Here is an 18,281-nt window from a genome sequence, read left to right on the forward strand (position 1 = left end):
TTCCAATCCTTCTCTTTCTGATAAGGTTGGGAAAATTATTGATAGGTATAGGAAAAAAGCATATACTTCTGCAACTTTGATTTTCCAAATTTTGAAATGTGAGTCTCATATATTAGTTTGTTCTCACATATTACTAAAGTATGAGGAATGTTTTATCTGCAGTTTCTTCTTGTGAGGAAAAATCTAGTTTAAATAACATAAGTACTTCTATTGTACAGGTCACTACTCATTGTTTACTGTGTGTGTTTACTATGTTGATACTTCTTCCAGGGCAAAGGCTACTGGTACTGCTTTGAGGAGATATGGATGGCTGCATTCTCAGATGATGTTAAAAATTAGATTTTAAATTCTACCTTAGATAGAAATTTAGTGTTTGATCCTTCTGCTGCGCAGAGTTGATCAGAAAGTGTAATGAAAGGGACAAGCTGATCCAGGAAGTCTGTAAGATTTTTCAGTTCTCCTTTTCCAAATTTTCCAAGGGATTTTCTATCAACTCATCCAGTTTTAGCAAAAGCATGCTAAATAGTCTCAGTAAAATATAGGTTAACAGAAAATTAAGAAGAAAAAGAGGTTCCAAAAAAGAAGTCTCAGACGTTTAAACCAAGGACAATCCAACAAGTCTGAATGACTCTTTAAGAGGCCTTGTGGAGACCTCCTACCTTGGCCCCTATTTTCTTCAAGAAAGTATGAATCTCCATTTTTCTCTTTGGCAACAGATAGTTTCAGACAAATGGGTTCTGAAAATCATTCATCAAGTTTACAGATGATAGTCAGAAGAAATTCCTCCTTTCCAGGGGTAATTTCTTATCCACCAGATCAAACTTTGTTTCTGCCAGTTCTTGTTCACATACTATTCTGAGGATTGATAGAACCAGTTCCTCTTTCCCAGGGGTGAGGGTTTTTATTCAAGATGTTCCTAGTGCTAAAGAAAGAAAATTCTTGGAGACCAGTTCTGGATTTGTCTTTCCTAAACCTGATTGTGATAGTGCCCAAATTCAAAATGATGTCAGTTCACAATCTGTTATCTCTTCTTCCTCTTTCAAATTTCCTGGCAACACTAGACTTATGAATCTTATCATTACATCCCCATTCATCCAGACTTCTGGCATTTCTTAAGGTTTTATGTGTCTGGATCACATTATCAGTTTTCTTCCTTACCATTTGGACTGTCTACTGCACCAAGAGTGTTCACAAAGTGTTTAGCTCTAGTTATAGTTCACTGCACGCTGCGGGGTATCCACATTTTTCCATATTTAGCCAACTTGCTTATCTTTTCAGAGTCTTTTTCAAAGTGTGAGGAATCTCCCTCTTGGGTGAGAGGACTCTTATACAAGTTAGGATTCCAAGAAAACATTCAAAAATCTTTCTTGACTCCTTCACACAGAACTGTGTTCCTGGGATGTTAACTGGATACTTCAGTTCAAAGATCTTTTCTTCCACAGGAAAAAAATAGATCTTCATATAGATCTGTTTCTAAGGTTTTCCACTCAGACCTTAGTCACTTCACAGGAATACCTCGGGATTTTGGGTTTTATGGGCTCTATGATTCTCTCAATATCCTTGGCAAGACTTCACATAACAAAGGTACAGTGGTATTTGAAATTTCTTTGGTCCAACAGCAGCACATCTATTTTTTTCAAATCCCATTTCTGGAGTTTGTCAGAAGATGAATCTTTTGATGGAGACAACAGATATCCTTAAATCCAGGTCTCCTCCTCTTCTTCCATGCAACAAAGCAGTCACCACAGATGCTTTGAACTTTGCTTACAGAGGAGTTTCAGGAGAGAGAAGTGCAGGGGGTGTGGGACACCAAGGGCAGACACAAGCACATAAGTATCAGTCAGATACTTGTCCTGATCAAGGCATAACTTTCTTTGACTTAATAGTTTGCTGTAATTAACCATGTCAGATAAGCCAACTGGTTTTAAAAAATGCACTTCTTGTGGGCACAAATTCCCTAATTTGAGAGTCCTCAAGGAGTGCGTACACTGCCTTGGTGCTGGGCAAATGGACACTGTATGTCCAATTTGTTCTACTTTTAATCCAAGGACCTTGGGAGATAGGTGAAACAAACTTATTTTGAAAGGTCTGCTACCAGCTACATCTTCTTTTGGGGTCCAAATGCCCTCAAAATCTAGTAAGACAGTTCCACTGGAGCATAAGAAATGCCCTTCTTCAAAGTCCCCATAGTGTTTGTCAGAGTCTGAGGCAAAAGAAAAATTTCAGATCCGAGATTATCAGATCCAAAGATCTGATCCTTAGATCCAAAACCCTCGGATCCAAAGGCTTTGGCTCCTATTGTTATCTCAGCATCCCCTAAAACAACACTTTCAGATCTTAATTCCTTGATCCAAAGCCTGGTATGTCCTGCAGGAATCTTACTCCAGAATTTCATATTAAACCCATATCGCCCACCCTGCCTGATCAGTTGTTTCAGACTCCCAAGAAACACTCCAGGCCCCCATCCACAACTTCTTCTAGGTCATCCAGAAGTTTATCAGAATCAGATGTAGATAGAATGATACAAAAAATTCTTAGAGCTCAAATCCAGATGTAGGTCTTACCAGCTCTATTCCCTGACGGATCCACGAGTATGCTTACGACATCCATGACCATTCTATCTCCTCCGATCTATCCAGTGTTTTCAGAGTTCCAGGATCCAAAATCCCTGAGAGATCTGGTGTCGTATCCAATTAAAGCTTCTTCTTCAACTCTGACTATATCTCTGACTAGTTCTGTTCCATTACCCTCTGATCACAACAAGTTCTGGAGAAAAATGTTGGAGTCAGATCTGGGGGGATAGGCTTGGCTTTGATTTTGTCGAATTTGTCCCTTCCTCTCAGAGCTTTGGCCTTGGACCAGTTTGCATCTGGTTTCATCCTCGAGGTGAGGATCCAAGAATAGTCAAGAGCTACGTTTGTCAGGAGTTTTGGCTCTGAGAGGGCGGGTCGAAGCTTCTTCAGGTCCGTCAGCTTTCAAGGTGGTGGAAAGGGCTTTTTCTCTCTCCAGAAAACCACCTTCTCACTTTCCAGATCCTGCCTCTTTTCTCTCATCAGTTCTGAGCTCTGAGTCATTCAGAACTCCTGCTCAGGGACAGCCAGTTCCAATAAGTGCCCAACCAGTTCCAGTAGAGCAACTTCCCCTTGTCTCCAACACCTCACCCGAACACCTCACAGAGGAGGTGCATTGGAAGAGAATATGCAAAAGGAGACACATTAACTCCCCAATGTAGTCACTCACGGAGTATACCGATTTTGATGAAGGAGAAGGGTCCCCCAGATGGGTCTATATCATGCGATCGACATGTGAAAATGTCGAATCTCACTTGTTCAACATGGAAATGTCGAACTCCAAGTCTCCCGAATGGCCATATCACCGATTTCTCTTCAACGGAAAGAAATCGGTTGGCCATTCTGTTACACCTACCCTTTCCCTGACTGTAGTGCGGTTTCGGAGTTAGAATATTTAGTTAGGGGGGGTGTGGGCGAAGCCCCTCACTTAAATATGTTTGTTTTTGTGTTGTGTTGGTGTTTGGCCAACCGATTTCTTTCCACTGGAAGAAAATCAGTGTTTTAGCCATTCGGGAATCTTGGAGTTTGACATTTTTGTGTCGAACAAGTGAGATTTGATATTTTCACATGTCGATCTCATGATATAGACGACCCCCCCAGATTACCACCAGATGACATCTCCTTTGGAGATATTTTAGAGATCCTAAAGCAAAAAGGTGGCTGGTCTTCCCAAAATCCCTCTCTGGAAGAATTAGTATTTTTGGAAACTTTTGGTTCTGGCCACTCTATGTCTTGGGTCTTCTGTTCATCTGCCAAACAGGGAATCTAAGGTGCTAGACTCATACAGCAAGAGAATATTTGCTTCAGCAACCTTTGCACTGAGGTCTCTTAATTACCTGGCACACTTCACAAGGCTTCAGAGATTTGACTAAAGCGCTTTCAAATTCTTAGAGTCCATGTCTACAGAGGACTACAAAAGAACATCCTCACAGCTGGCCACTGTTTTGTCTATTTCAAATGCTTCAATAAGGGTGATCTCTCACACGGCCAAAGGCACCTTGTGAGCGGCTAGTTCAGACATTGCCATTAGGAGACATGCCTGGATGCAGCTATCTGACTTTGCAGAGCCCTATAAAATATCTTCTATCAATGCCCCATTCTTTGGCACCTCCTTATTTGGGCCGTCAATGAACGAGATGCTTACCTGCAACAAACAAGATGGAAAGACCTTGTCTGCTGTGGGAATCAAGTTCTCTAACCCTCAATGGGGATCTGTGTCAAAATAACAAATTACCATAATGTTGAGTTGCAAAACGGTGAGACGTAAACAACGAAAATGTATAGTCACAAACGTCCACATCGTCGTAAATTTTCCCCTGGTAAGTAAACAATCGGCCAACAAAACTTAAAAAAAAAAAAACAAAGCAAATAAAACCCACCCAACTGGGGGACTTCACACTTCATTCTCCCCAGCTAAATATACCAACTTCACACTATAGTGGAGAAAAGAGCAAAGTTCACCACACTGGCCAACCGACTGCTTTCACTGTGAAAACTTATGACGATATGGACATTCATCATTGTAAACTTTCGTCATTTCCGTCTCGCCATTTTGCAACTCGAAGTTCAGACTTTTCAAGAATTTAAAGTAGATCCCTCAATGGACCTTTTCCAGGAACCAGAGAGGTGGTAAGAAAATTTGGTTCTGTAAATCTCAGGGAACTTTTCAGGATCCATGCAGGGACAGTTCCTTTCGAGGCACAGTAGGAAATTCTAATGGGAGACATTGCCCTAGAGGCAGAGGAGGCCTGCAGAACCAGAGGTTCTGAGATTCTTTTCTGGATATACCTTTTCAGTGCTCCTGAAGCACTGCCCGACTGTTCTTCTCTGGTGTCAGTTGGGGAATGATTATCCCTGCACCCAGAAGCCTTGGCAAATATAACAAAGGATACCTGGGTGCAAAAATCATATATAGAGGCTATTTCATTCTATTTTTCCAAATTCCCTTTCACAAAAAGAAGAAACTTCCCAATGTACCACCCAGTCAGAGGAAGGCCACAGCACTAGAAATCCTAAAGATGATAGAAAAATGAGTCATCCAACAGGTCCCACCAGACCAGATAGGATTTGGAACTTAATCACATTTCTTTTTAGTGCCCAAGAAGACAGGGGATGTAAGACCAATCTTAGATCTAAGCAATTTGAAACAGTATGTGAAGAAGTCAGAATTCCAAATGGTCATGGTGCAGTCCATCCTACATTTTCTTCACAAGGATGACTGGATGTGCTTGATAGATCTTCAGGATGCGTACTATCACATCAAAATAGACAGGCAGTCTGGAAGGGATTTACACTTTTGTTTGGGAGCCTATCACTACCAGTTCAGAACCCTGCCCTTTGGCCTCCCCACAGCCCCCAGGGTGTTTACCAAGTGTATGGCAGTGGTGGCTGCTCACCTGACAATTAAAGGATTCAGAGTGTTTACATATATGGATGAATGGCTCCTCACCATCCCCTCCAAACATCTTCTCCTACTCTCCAAGCATTATTTGCTCCAGATTTGCCAGTCACTGGGGATAACAATAAATTACGTCAAGTCAAACCTGACACCAGTCAAGAGCCTGGAGTTCATTGGTACATTTATTTATTTAACATTTGTTTACCGGGGAAGTCAGACTGGGCAAGTTTGCTCATTTTCAGCAGAGGCCCGGGGAGAAAAGCCCCACATAATGGCATAACAGTCAGTATTTTAAACAATAGTGAAATAATTAGAGAAATGATAGTAATAAATCACATAGTAACACACATTATCACAGTTCAAGTTAGTAATAAAGCTAACAGAATCACTTATTAACACATATTTTGACAGTTACATTTAGTAACAAGAAATCATTCAGTGGAGCAGTGTCTCAGAGATACAGTAGCTTAATATACAATGGAGAAGTGTCTCAGATATGCCTGTTTGGTACTGTAAATTGTTATGCTTAATGTTGTTATACTTGTAATCACATAGGATCAGTAAGCAAATAGAGATATATTGAAAGTGGAGAGTAGGGGAGAGAGGGTGAGGATGGGAGTAAGTAAGGTATTCAGTAAGCACAGAGATATAGTGAAAGTGGTGAATAGGAAGAGAGAGGGTGAGGAGGGGAGTAAGTAAGGTATTCAGTAAGCACAGAGATATAGTGAAAGTGGTGAATAGGAAGAGAGAGGGTGAGGATGGGAGTAAGTAAGGTATTCAGTAAGCAGAGAGATATAGTGAAAGTGGTGAATAGGAAGAGAGAGGGTGAGGATGGGAGTAAGTAAGGTATTCAGTAAACACAGAGATATAGTGAAAGTGGTGAATAGGAAGAGAGAGGGTGAGGATGGGAGTAAGTAAGGTATTCAGTAAGCACAGAGATATAGTGAAAGTGGTGAATAGGAAGAGAGAGTGTGAGGATGGGAGTAAGTAAGGTATTCAGTAAGCAGAGAGATATAGTGAAAGTGGTGAATAGGAAGAGAGAGGGTGAGGATGGGAGTAAGTAAGGTATTCAATAAGCACAGAGATATAGTGAAAGTGGAGAACAGGAAGAGAGAGGGTGAGGATGGGAGTAAGTAAGGTATTCAGTAAGCACAGAGATATAGTGAAAGTGGTGAATAGGAAGAGAGAGTGTGAGGATGGGAGTAAGTAAGGTATTCAGTAAGCATAGAGATGTAGTGAACGTGGAGAGTAGGGGGAGAGAGGGTGAGGATGGGAGTAAGTAAGGTATTCAGTAAGCATAGAGATATAGTGAATGTGGAGAGTAGGGGGTGAGAGGGTGAGGAGGGGAGTAAGTAAGGTATTCAGTAAGCATAGAGATATAGTGAAAGTGGAGAATAGGAAGAGAGAGGGTGAGGATGGGAGTAAGTAAGGTATTCAGTAAGCACAGAGATATAGTGAAAGTGGAGAACAGGAAGAGAGAGGGTGAAGAGGGGACAAATGGGTTCAGCCTGGTGAGGAGCAGAAGTATAACCAGTTGTCATTTAGGTGTTTAGCAGTTTTGGTGGAGTTCCATGATTTAGTTACATAGTTAAAATATACTGAGCCTCCAAAGCTGTTGTATTTTGTAACTTTGAGTAGCAATTTTTTGAGGATCCTAGAGTCCTGCTATTGAGGTGGGTTTGTACTAGGTCCTGTAGGGATGGACATTTGTCATGTAAATAAACTATGGAACGGGCTATGGTAAGTTGGTTTAGGGTTAGTAGGTTGGGCAGCTGTAGCCATTTGAGTTGTTTCAAAGCAAGACAACGATGAGTTCTGTGGGGCAGGTTAGTGGCAAATCTGGCTGTCTTATGGTAGCATGATACAAGTTTGCTTAAGTCTGATTTGTTGAGGTTAGTAAATATAGGGGAAGTGTAGAGTAAAATGGATATCTGGGATACCTGGGAATAGCTTGTCTGGAAGAGTTTGTCAAGAAAGCTTTTATTCTGTAAAGGGAACCTAATTTAATGTGAGCCTTTTTGATGGTATGAGATAAAAGTTTGTCAAATTTTAACTTATCATCTAGAATGATACCTAGTAGCTTGGTTTCTGAGGTGGGTTTAATTAAAGTGTGATTGGATAAGGTGATTGTAATGTCATGTGGGGGGAGTTTGTTTTTGTTACATTGGTTAGAGAACAGCATTAGTTTGGTTTTGATGGGATTAAGGATGACCTGGTATTTTTCTAAGAAAGACTCCATGGTAGTAATAGATTTTTGAGTATTGTCTTGGAGTTGTTTTAGGGTAGGTGTGGTGCAATACAAACACTCAAATAGCCTCACTACCACTTCATCACATATTCACTATCAAAAATCAGGTTCATTTACTAATGGACAAAATGGACAAAAAGTCAGCCTAGATGAATGTCATCTGACTGAATCCATCAATAGATGTGTTGTTTGGAAACTGAAGTTAGTTTGAAGTTAGTTTGATTGGAAAAGATTAGGACTGATGAAGAATGGATCGCTGAACAGCTAGAGTCCATTGATGGACATGCATAAAGAAACATGTGAACTGATGAAGAGTGGATCACTGAACAGCTAGAGTCCATTGATGGACATGCATAAAGAAACATGCGGACTGATGAAGAGTGGATCATTGAACAGCTAGAGTCCATTGATGGACATACATAAAGAAACATGCAAATGGAAGTAGTACAATGGCTGGTGACCTATATTTTACATATCCAGTGTTTTCCTATTATGTCTTTTATTACTGATATCTGGCATGGTGTCTGTTTACAAGAAACATGCCCTATGTTATATTTAATCTGATATGTTGAGTTTTAATATGGTGTGTTTCCTATATTGTACTTGCCTATCATGATGTTGGTTTACAAAGTGCATGTCCTACATTATCTTGTATGGCGTATTTTAACAAGGCATATACCCTCTATGATACATATCTGATAAGTCATCTGTTAACATGGCACATGTCCTATATTTCAGCAATGTGGCATAGTTGGCTGTGCATAAGTTGTATATCTTTTACTTAGTTGTATTGTTGTCATTCCCCCTGCTGTGTGTGTTCTACACTGCTCACACAGTTTGCCTACTCTGTACCTTAGTTCCCAGCCCCTCAACATGCTTGTTTTACACTGCACCTCTTTGATGTTTTCACATCAACGACTGCATCTTCCCCAACCCTAAGTTTTATTCATGCCCACAGTCTAGTTATTATCTAGCTTTCATGTTCTTGTTTTAAATAAACCAGCTGTTTCTTCCATGTTTTAAATAAACCAGCTGTTCCTTCCATGTTTTAAATAAACCAGCTGTTCCTTCCATGTTTTAAATAAACCAGCTGTTCCTTCCAATTACTGCTTTATACGTGATTTTGTGGACTCCATTTGGTGCCTTTATTTGGTTTTTGAGGGTTACTTATCTAGCTTTCATCTCACAGTACATATTCAACAATGGGCTTACATCCCAATTTTGCTGATTGGCACTTCTGAATGAGTTTTAGTTCATAGGTAGGTACTAGGCTATCTGCCTGAGGGCATTTATAAGCCTAGCTAAAGTGTGTTGGCTTTCGCCGCCCCATTGATTAATTAACTGATCCTCTGTCAAGCAGACACCACCTTTGCTGTAACTAGCCTAGTTCAGATACAGAGTTGCTGTATCCAGGACTGTTGGTAAGCTTCTGAGCCCTGCAAGCCTTTCTGTGTTGGAGGAAAGCCTTCTAGCTTATTAGTGTATGTGTTTTACATATGAACATGTTTTCTCTTATGTAAGTGCATCTGTGTGCATCTTGTTTGTGTGCATCTGCATGCGCGCTCGCACATGTGTGTGTATGTGGGTGTATATATATTTGTAAGTAGATGGGAATGTGACTTTTTATATATGCTTGTGTGTGTGTGTGTGTGTGTGTGTGTGTGTGTGTGTGTGTGTGTGTGTGTGTGTGTGTGTGTGTGTGGTGTGTATTAATGTGTCTGTACACATGCGTGTATGCGCATTGTTTATGTATGGAAGGTGGTGGTCTCCAGTTGTATATACCTGTTATAACTACACTATTACAGCACAACACAGTATGCAATCAGTTTTGTTATATACTGGCATGTTTTGTAGGCAGGTAGCATTGCCTTTAGTATCCTTACCTTGATATAATTTGCATTGATGTAGTTGCTCCCATTATTCCTATTTTCAAAATGCTTAAGGCGAACTCGGGTTTGTGGATCTTTATTCATAAAAACAAAATACACTGGATTACTTATTCTGCTTTAACACATTTTATTAAGTTGCACATCCAAAGTCTTGACTCTTGCTGTGTGTAGCTATAGCTACAACAGGCTGCTACTGCCCTTCTGTGACTTTAAATTTAACTGACATTGCTGAAGAATACACAAGGTTACAACACTAGAAGAAGGGCTGAGATGATACATGTCCTCCCTGTCATAGTCAGATATCAGAATAACAAGGCATTCCAAAACACAGGCAGATATGCATATATTCTGTTTCTGTTCATTTTTACCTAATACTCCAGGCTTACTTTACCACCTGCACTTGCAACAAGTGGCATTATAATTTAACAACATATTTGCAATATTTAATTACAGAGATAAAATAATTTAAAACTGCAGTACTGATCATGTCAGCCTTCAGTTAGTAAAAGCAATACCTCTCATGGACTAATGAAGTCCAGTTTAGGTCATTATGGGAATACACATTGTCACAAATAATCCTACCATTTGTTATCTGTGACATACACACATACTGTTAACCCGTTACTACCTAAATAACTTAGCTGTAACTGAGTGTTTTCTTCTTACATTCATTTAGTGCAGTGTTCCTTTATTGTGTGGTATATGATTATAAATAAAATACTATTATATTTCTCTGAAGTAGCTAAAGTCTCCCTTCCTGAGGTGTGCTATGATGGCAGCTTATGCATGGTGATAATGAAACACCTAATGGTTGAAAATGGAGCTGGTAATAAGAGGTTTGCTTTCTTGAAGTGAGGACAGTTAAGCTTTCTATGCATTCCAATCCCTTTTTTGTAGTCAAGAAAATAAGGTTTGAAGCAAGTTTATGTTGTTTCTTATGAGGCCTTACATACCCCTTGTTTTTGAGGCATTTGTAGGTAAGCCACACCCCATTTTCCTTGATCTCTGGAGACTCCATGAAAATGCTCTGTTCTTCAGTCCAAGTGAACTTTTTCTTTGCTAGATTTGTATAAAATGATGAAACATACGGGATTGTTAAAGGGTGAATGGATATCTGAAGGCATCCCAGTGAATGATCCAGCTTTACTAGGACTAAGACTTTCTTTCTAAGGATGTTTGGGACTATGCACCATCATGCAGTGATGCTTTCCTAAATAGCACCCCCCTCCTTGGGGAAGAGGATTGACTGTCAACTCAGAATCACTATGAGCAGTACCCTTGGGAGCTGTCTGTGGCACTGATTTGCACTTGAGATTAGTACCACCAGGCTGCCAGCACTCTTGCTCCTATTCTGTCTAAAACTGTAGATAATAGAGGAATGAATAGTGCCATTTCCTCAGCTTCCTTAACTATGTTCACCAAAAAGAATGCTAAAGGCTTGTTCTCATCTTAGATAGTTTACTGTGATTCTTGTTTTCTCTTAATCCAATGCTTTTTCCATTAGGATTTTATGAGAAGATGGGTACATGGCTTGTGGGTAGTAACTACAAAAATAATAAACCATTTGCAGCGAAAGCATGCAAGTGTAGTAATGTTTTATATGTGCCACCAGTGGGATATAGGTATGGTACTAAGAATGCCCCTTGTTGTTTTATAAAAAAAAGCAGACCATGAAAGTTTGCTATTTATACAGCAGGTTTTGAAATTATTTTCCTAGGAAAATTATTTAAAGGCATTATTTATATGGAAGAAACAAATAGGACTGCATGAGTGAATTTCCAGGTTTCAATGAAGACAAAGCTTATTTAGATTTTCCGTTAAATTAGTATATCCACTTTAAAGGTCCTCAGGTATTGTGGGAAGTTCTTAACACATCTCTTGATATGCAAAACACATTCACAAATATTTGCAGTACCTATGTAGGGAGAATCTGGAAAAAATGGAAGGTGCAAATAATTTGTTAATAAGGATTACATCCAGTGTACCGAAAGGTATATACAAATGGTGCTTCCACAAAAGAAGAAAGGGGGAGTACTCAGGGATAGACCAAGGCAACTTGACTAGGAAGTCTAAACAGTGCTGTGAAATAAAGAAAAAGTAGATAAAATAAAACAAAATAAAAGCTGGTGAAAATTGGTGGGGGATGGATGCCTATATGAAGGCACTAAAGAGGAAGAGGCAGACCAGTCTGACAGAAAACTAAACTAGAAGGATAAGAAATAAACTAACTTTAGAGGATAATGTAGGAAGGAGACATTTTTATGTGCATTTCAGAGCAGATACAGAGGAATGCAGATCTGAACAAGTTGATCAAAAATGGGAGAGAGATTAGAGATAACAAGGACTTTACTAAAATGCAAAATGAGTGCTTTATAACAATATTTGTGAAAGAAAAAGAGGGAGGATAACAGGTTGAAAGGAAAATCTTGTAGGGGTGATGACAAAAATGGGCTAATGGAGAGTGCAGAAAAAGAACTCACCCAAGTACAAAGGGGAGGACAGTAAAGGGCTCATGTGGAATTCCTATAGGAATACTCAGAAACGTACCAAGAATCCTGGTAGAACTGCTCAGGCATCTTTACATCTCCGGCCTTTGAGGATGCACTGGCTAACTGGGAAACATTCTCTCTCTTCTCTTATTTGAAAGGTGGATGGTTTGCTAGCACAAATCCAGGAAACTACAGACCAAGTAGCCTGAAAGTCGCAAATTGGAAGCTGATGGTTCCTAAAAGGCAATCACCTTCAGGACCCAATTCCAGCATGGTTTAACTCCCAAGAGGAGTTGTCAATCAGACTTCTGTAGTTCTATGACTGGTTAACAGTAGAGCTGCTATATGAGGTAGTCTAGACGCTGTAGTCTGCATCGATGTTTAGAAAGGTATTTGACTAAGTATGCCATCACATAGTACATTGGAAGCCCTAAGGACTATGGGAAGGGCAGACGTTCAGGAAATGAGTGGGGGAATGGATTTAAGAAAGAAAGCAAAGAGTAATGATCTGGGAAGCCTTTAAGAATGAGGGAAATGACTGGTGAAGTACATAAGGGTCTTTGCTGGGCCTTTACTGTTTAACATATTCATACTGTACAGGTTAAAGGATTTGACTGACAGACTAAATCTGTCTATGGATGGTAAGAAGTTGACCCAGCAGTCTTGGATAGGGGAAACTTAAAAAGAGATTTGCAAGTCCTTTACAAGTGGGCATAGGGGCAGCAAATTATGTTTAATGGAGGTATGTGAAAGATTCTGCATTTTGGACATGGCAATCCAAAATTCAGATCTAAGATTGAGGACACCAGCCTAGGAGATACAAGAAACTGACAGTAGTCATTTGAAGAGCCTTGGTTCATCAGGTACACTAGAGAAGGCCAACAAAGTGCTGGGTTGTAAATTTGGAAGACATGCTAGGGATATGGAGGTTATTCTGTCACTCTGTCAGATGCTGGTAAGATGACATCTTGAATGCTGCATGCAGTTATGGAGACTGTAAGAAAAAGGATATAAAGAAACTGCTAATGATCCATAAGGAGGCACAACATAAGGGTCATGAGGGGGGTTAATGGGAAAACCTTCAAACAATGATTGAAGTTGCTGGAATTACACTTGTGGGAATGTAGGAGAATGTCAGAGGGCATAGGATATGGATACACAACCTGCTACTTAAAAGTGATGGGATTATCCTGCGGCACAAGGACAGTTAAGAGAAGAGGGAGAACAAGTACAGCTTGAAAGCTTTCTTCAGAAGTCCCTGGATAGTTTTGGGATGAAAGTGCTAAACCAGTTTATTTTATTACTAATACATTGTTATTTTGATAAAGTAACTTAACAGTTCATATTAAGGAACTGATTTGTGGCTATTAGTGTTTGTTTTTTGATTCCTTTGTTTCATTAAATTAGTGGTCTATGTAGCTAACTTGGTTGAAATGGTATCTTGAGGTAGTGTAGTCTCTTGTTTACTGACAGACACAGTTTAAACAAATTGACACAGTGTGTGAGAGATGTAGTTATACAGTGTTATTGGAGGCAAAGCTCTCAAAGCCATGGCAAATAACATACAGTTTGCCAGTATAGCACCATACAACACCACACTAAACCAGTCACACAGCTCATATGAAACACATATTTGCTGATGCTTTTAAAAGTAATCTAACTAAACCACAAATACCTCCTAAGTGTAACCTAAGAAACAAGGACTCCCAGCAACCTGAAAAACATACAAAAAAGGGTACCACCTACCATGAAACATACATCTAAGAGTCACGTACTGACTCATTTCAAAAGCCCTATAAGGCAAACCTCCACACATTCCAATATCCCAGTCATAGGTGACTCCATTGTGAGTTGCACAAATGTACCACTCACTAGGTTGTTTAAAAAGAAGATCACAGTCAGCTACCAGGTGCCAGGATTCACCACATCATGCATGCACTCAAGTTCTTGCACAACTGCACATATGACACAGTCATAGTGCACATGGGTGTAAATGACTTGTGATGTACATCCTTGGACTGCATGAAGAGAGACATGATAAATCTATCAGAATATGTGTCTCAGGCAAGTATGAACCTAGCCTTGAGCAGCATTCTGCTATCATGAAGAATGATGCTGCAATACAAACAAAAAAATATTGACTTCAACAATTGGCTTAACTCCTGGTATTGCTCTAAGGGGGAACAATATATATGTGCCTGAGCGGAGATGGTAGACAGTGCTAACTACTTTGCCAAGGATGGCTTACATCTATTCCCCCCAAGGCATTCATATAGTGACTAAATCCTTGTCCACCTCCTTAGCTCCTTTTTTTAGGCAGTGTCAGTCTTCTAACTATTTCAATATAACAAAACAGAATCTGAATAACATAAAGGTATTGGTGCTCAATGCTAGGAGCCTTAATAAAAAACTCTACTCACTACAAGCTCTTGTTTACCTAGGAAAACATCAATACATGCATCATCACATAGACCTGGGTCAAGACCAATAAGAGCACTCCATCAGTGCAGGGCTTCAGTGTCTGCCACATGTTCAGGTCCATTGTATTAGATGAAGGCATTAAAGATGGCACTGTATCCTTATTCTTTAAAAAAACATTTTACCTCCAGGCTCATTAGACAAGACAATAGCCTAGAACCTTTTTGTTATGCAGTGTATTAATATAGGATTTCCATTAGAGAGATTTATTGCTGAACTTACCATTACATTTATTGAAGACAAATATAGACATCTCTATCCAGCTGCTTTGATGCTGCTAAAAATTGGAGATGAATGTGGCAGCCCTCTCATTTGGGTCCTTTTGTGATAGATTGTTGGGAGGTTTGCATAACAGTCAGTGTTTAGATTGCTAAAATCCTCCATAATAATTGCCCTTTCTTTCATCTTAAAACTGCAGTACTCCCTTGGGGACATATAAAGTATAGGAGTAAATTCCTGTAATATTATATTCATTACCACTGATATTATTATATGAGTAATTTCTACTTGTCAGATGTTTTCTTGGCTTCTGGCTTATAGGTGTTCATTTAGAAATAATGAGACACTGCCATCTATCTCTTCAGACATGAAGGAATAAAAAGTGATATACTGTAAAAAAAAATTACAGCTGTGGGTACAACTAATGAATAGAAAGATCTGAATGGGAGGGCAGCTTATATTTAACTAAAAGGGATAACCATCACAAAAGTAGTGATCATTAGTAGGAACAAATGAAATGATGTGCCCCTATATCTTTCATGATCCACAAATGCATGTCTTGTGGAAGAGATTGTGTACAAGAGGCATAAACCTATGGGACTATGACAACAGAAATACTAAATCCACACCTGTAGCCATGCACCCAGTGTCCATGTAAAGGTGATGTGCCCCTCAGCATAACATACCTGGACAAGGGTTTACAGTTGTTGTTTTGTTTAGTCAAGGCCAACACTTCTCGACTTCAAGGACTTTACCATGCCAGGCCTGTATGACAAAATTGTTCCTTTTGATTCTTGAAAATTCATATTCATATCAGTCCCTGGTAAGGAAGGTAGTCTCTAGTCTGCAATCCAAAAGTCTTCTTGGCCTCATTCTTCTCATTTACCTTTCTGTCTTTAGTTATTTGCCCCAATATCTTGGCTCCTTTGCCATTTTCATCCAGTAAATTCCAGCCCCCTCTTTCCAATTTTCTGTACTCCTACTTACTGTCATTCATATTGTCAAAATCTCCTTTCTCCATTCTTATGTTGGCTTAGTTTTGAGGATACATTCTGCTTCTTAAATGAATGTGATATTCTGTATGGTTGTTACAGTTTTCTTTAAGGAACTACATTCAAAATCCTACCCTGTCTTTGTTGAACACCCCCCTCCACCACACACACACACACACACACACACACACACACACACACTAATTGTTATCCCTTTCCATTTTGAGTTATAACCTTCTGCCTGTGTTATGTATATGAACTTTAACTATGTAGTTGTAAAATATCCCTTGAAGTAAGGTAATCATAAAGTACCTTTTTCTACTGGAAGGATCAGCTTATCCAACTTAACTCTTGCCCTCTTCCCCCTTCCAGATAAATTCCTTCAACCCTTTCATAATTATTGTCCACAACTTCTCTTCATGTTGATAAAATATGCTTGACCTGTATATAAAACTAAAGACATTAAAAGCATTTTACTGCTTGTATCTTATTAACCATATCTATAAAAAAGAGCTTCCAGTTTCTCAGTTTTTGTATTATCTTTTTGATGTCTTCCCACATATCCCTGGCTGCCAGAACAGAAGCCTTTTGAATCCATAATCCTGAATACTTCATCTTATCAGGTCCCCATATGTATAATATAGGTATTCCTGAACCAATTCTTGTGTGACTACATGATTTACTGCTATAGCTTTTGTTTTATCTTCATTGATTTTATATCCTGAAAAGACTTGAAACTGCCTCAAAATATTCCATAGCCTGAGATATCCTTTTCTGGATTTATGAGGTACAAAATAACATAATTTGCAAATAAAGCCAACTGTTTGGTTCCTCTGTTCAAACAACGTAGAGAGGAACACTCCCACAGTTTTGCCTCTGATCCTTTGTATATCCTCCTGATTAACCGTATTATTGTATTGGGGAATGCTGATGTTCCCATTGCCCTGCTCATAAAATCCCAGCTTACTCTGTTGAATGTTTTCCCTGCATGAGGACCCACCAGGAGCAGCAGTATTTTTTTATATTTTGCATCCCTCTGAATCATCATTGTTCTGTTGTTGATGTCAGATGTTGACCTTCCTTCCTCAAAACCACATTGATCAATATCTATCAATTTTGGCAACACCTTTGCCATTAGTTAGCTAGTAAGGATGTAAACACGTGTAATCATGGTTTAAAACTGAAATTGGTCTATATCAAAGTCAGAGTCAAGTAAACTTTATTGTCATTTAGGGCTACACAAGCACAGCTTAAACAAAATTCTGAGTATCAGCTCACCAGAGAGTATAAAGGAAGCAAGGATAACAAGACCAACAGTATAACATTTCAGTTAAATATATATTCAGTATAAGACCCACAGAAGGATAAATAAACCAGGAATAGCAGCAAAAACACGCAACCCCCCCCAGACAGTCATAAGAAGAATACTGTACATAACAGCATGACAGTGTATGATTGCACGTTAAGATTGTCCTCCTTTGTTCATCTGCATCAGACAAACAGCAGGCAGTTGCACATGAATAGGAAAACATATTGCTACATCAAAGAATAAAAAAAGATATTGCACACTTTTCAGCTGAACTACCTGTTGTGAATGATTACTGACTAAAACGTCGGTGGCTGGTATATGAAGCTGGGTCTGATGAATCTTTACTGTCTTTAGGCAATACAGCTACCAAGATATTGGTGCTTCCCCTCCTTTTAAAATAATGTTAAACAAAACTTCCAGATATTTATCAGTTTCTTCCTTCCTAACTTCCAAACTTCCACAAGAATACCATCAACAGATGGTGATGTTCCTGAGGATTGATTATACATCACCACTTGTATCTCATCTCCTCCTATCTTAACTACTAGTTTTAGGGCTTCTTCTGTCTCTAACCTTGGCATAATTAAGCTTCCATAAATGTTTCAACTTGTGCCCTTTCTTGGTTTCCACATTTCTGTGCTTTATACAAATTTTCATAAAGTTTCTGCAATATCTTTAATACCGCTACACGATCTCTGGTTATTTTTCTCATTATACACTCCCTAAGCCTGACGACAACCCTTTCTGCTTTCTGTTGTCTATGTTATTGTGCTAAAGGTTTTTGTGCTTTGGTTTTATTATCAGAAAATAGTTGCTTAACAGCAATCTTTTTAAACGTATGCATATTATCCAGATATGCCCTTATATTTTTCTGCATTTGCACCTCTTCTCGTTCTGTGAGATTACCCTTATTCTACAGTACTTTAACCATTGTCAGCCATTCTAAGCAATTCCTATTAACTGTTAACTATGTTTTACCTTATTTTTCATTTTATCCCACTCACTAGCTATAACAACTGAAGATATTTCTGTTTTCCCTAATAACTCTTCAATAATTTCCACTACCCATCCCTTAAATTCCTCACTTCTTAACAGGTAAGGGGTAGGAAGTCACCAGTGTCTGACTTTTCCTTCATTACCCTGCATTTTTATCTTAGTTTTTATCATTGCATGATCTGAAATACTTAC

The 18,281-nt window shown here is 39.1% G+C and overlaps 1 protein-coding gene across 1 annotated transcript in view; it reads right to left on the reverse strand.

The window, feature by feature from the left end:
- PTPN7 (protein tyrosine phosphatase non-receptor type 7) overlaps positions 1–18,281 on the reverse strand; it is a 903,781-nt gene that overhangs the window by 417,407 nt on the left and 468,093 nt on the right. The window contains exon 5 of the mRNA XM_044076499.1: positions 9,601–9,680. Within this exon, the coding sequence (XP_043932434.1) occupies positions 9,601–9,680 (80 nt within the window). The remainder of the gene's footprint in view (positions 1–9,600; positions 9,681–18,281) is intronic.

Source organism: Protopterus annectens, chromosome 7.part0, assembly GCF_019279795.1.
Source record: "Protopterus annectens isolate FY-2018-M chromosome 7.part0, PAN1.0, whole genome shotgun sequence".
Lineage (NCBI taxonomy): Eukaryota > Metazoa > Chordata > Ceratodontiformes > Protopteridae > Protopterus > Protopterus annectens.